This window comes from Cystoisospora suis (genome assembly GCF_002600585.1).
Source record: "Cystoisospora suis strain Wien I chromosome Unknown contig_12886, whole genome shotgun sequence".
In the NCBI taxonomy this organism is placed as follows: domain Eukaryota; phylum Apicomplexa; class Conoidasida; order Eucoccidiorida; family Sarcocystidae; genus Cystoisospora; species Cystoisospora suis.
This window is the reverse complement of record NW_027165642.1, coordinates 1-319: the sequence shown is the minus strand read 5'-3', so window position 1 is coordinate 319 and position 319 is coordinate 1. Positions and strand designations below refer to the sequence as shown.

General features: G+C 43.6%; 1 protein-coding gene across 1 annotated transcript; it reads left to right on the top strand.

Annotated features, from left to right (window-relative positions):
• Positions 1–50: 50 nt before the first annotated feature.
• CSUI_011520 (rnb family domain-containing protein) lies at positions 51–269 on the top strand (the record flags this gene model as incomplete). The annotated part of the gene is made up of 1 exon (XM_068071618.1): positions 51–269. A coding segment is annotated over one exon (219 nt), but the record flags the coding sequence as incomplete, so codon positions are not given.
• Between the last annotated feature and the right edge of the window lie 50 nt (positions 270–319).

Here is a 319-nt window from a genome sequence, read left to right as displayed (position 1 = left end):
CTCGTTTGTCTCTAACTCCCCGATGCCGTCCTCTCTTTCTCTCTCTTCAGGCTGAGAGTGATGAGGATGGTGAAAAAGAAGAAGAAGGAAGTAAAGCTGAGAAGAAAGCGAAAGTAAAGGAGACTGTTAAGAAAGAGAAGAAGGCTCTGTATGAAAGTCATCTAAATGAATCCGAAATTAACAGAAGATTAAAGAAGAAACAAGTCTATCAAGGAAAACTACGTATGGCATCAGATTGCTGCTGGAGAGGCGTTGTCGTTATTCCAGGAGGTAATCATCAGCATCGACTCGGCTTATATTCGGAGAAGCCAGGGAGGGG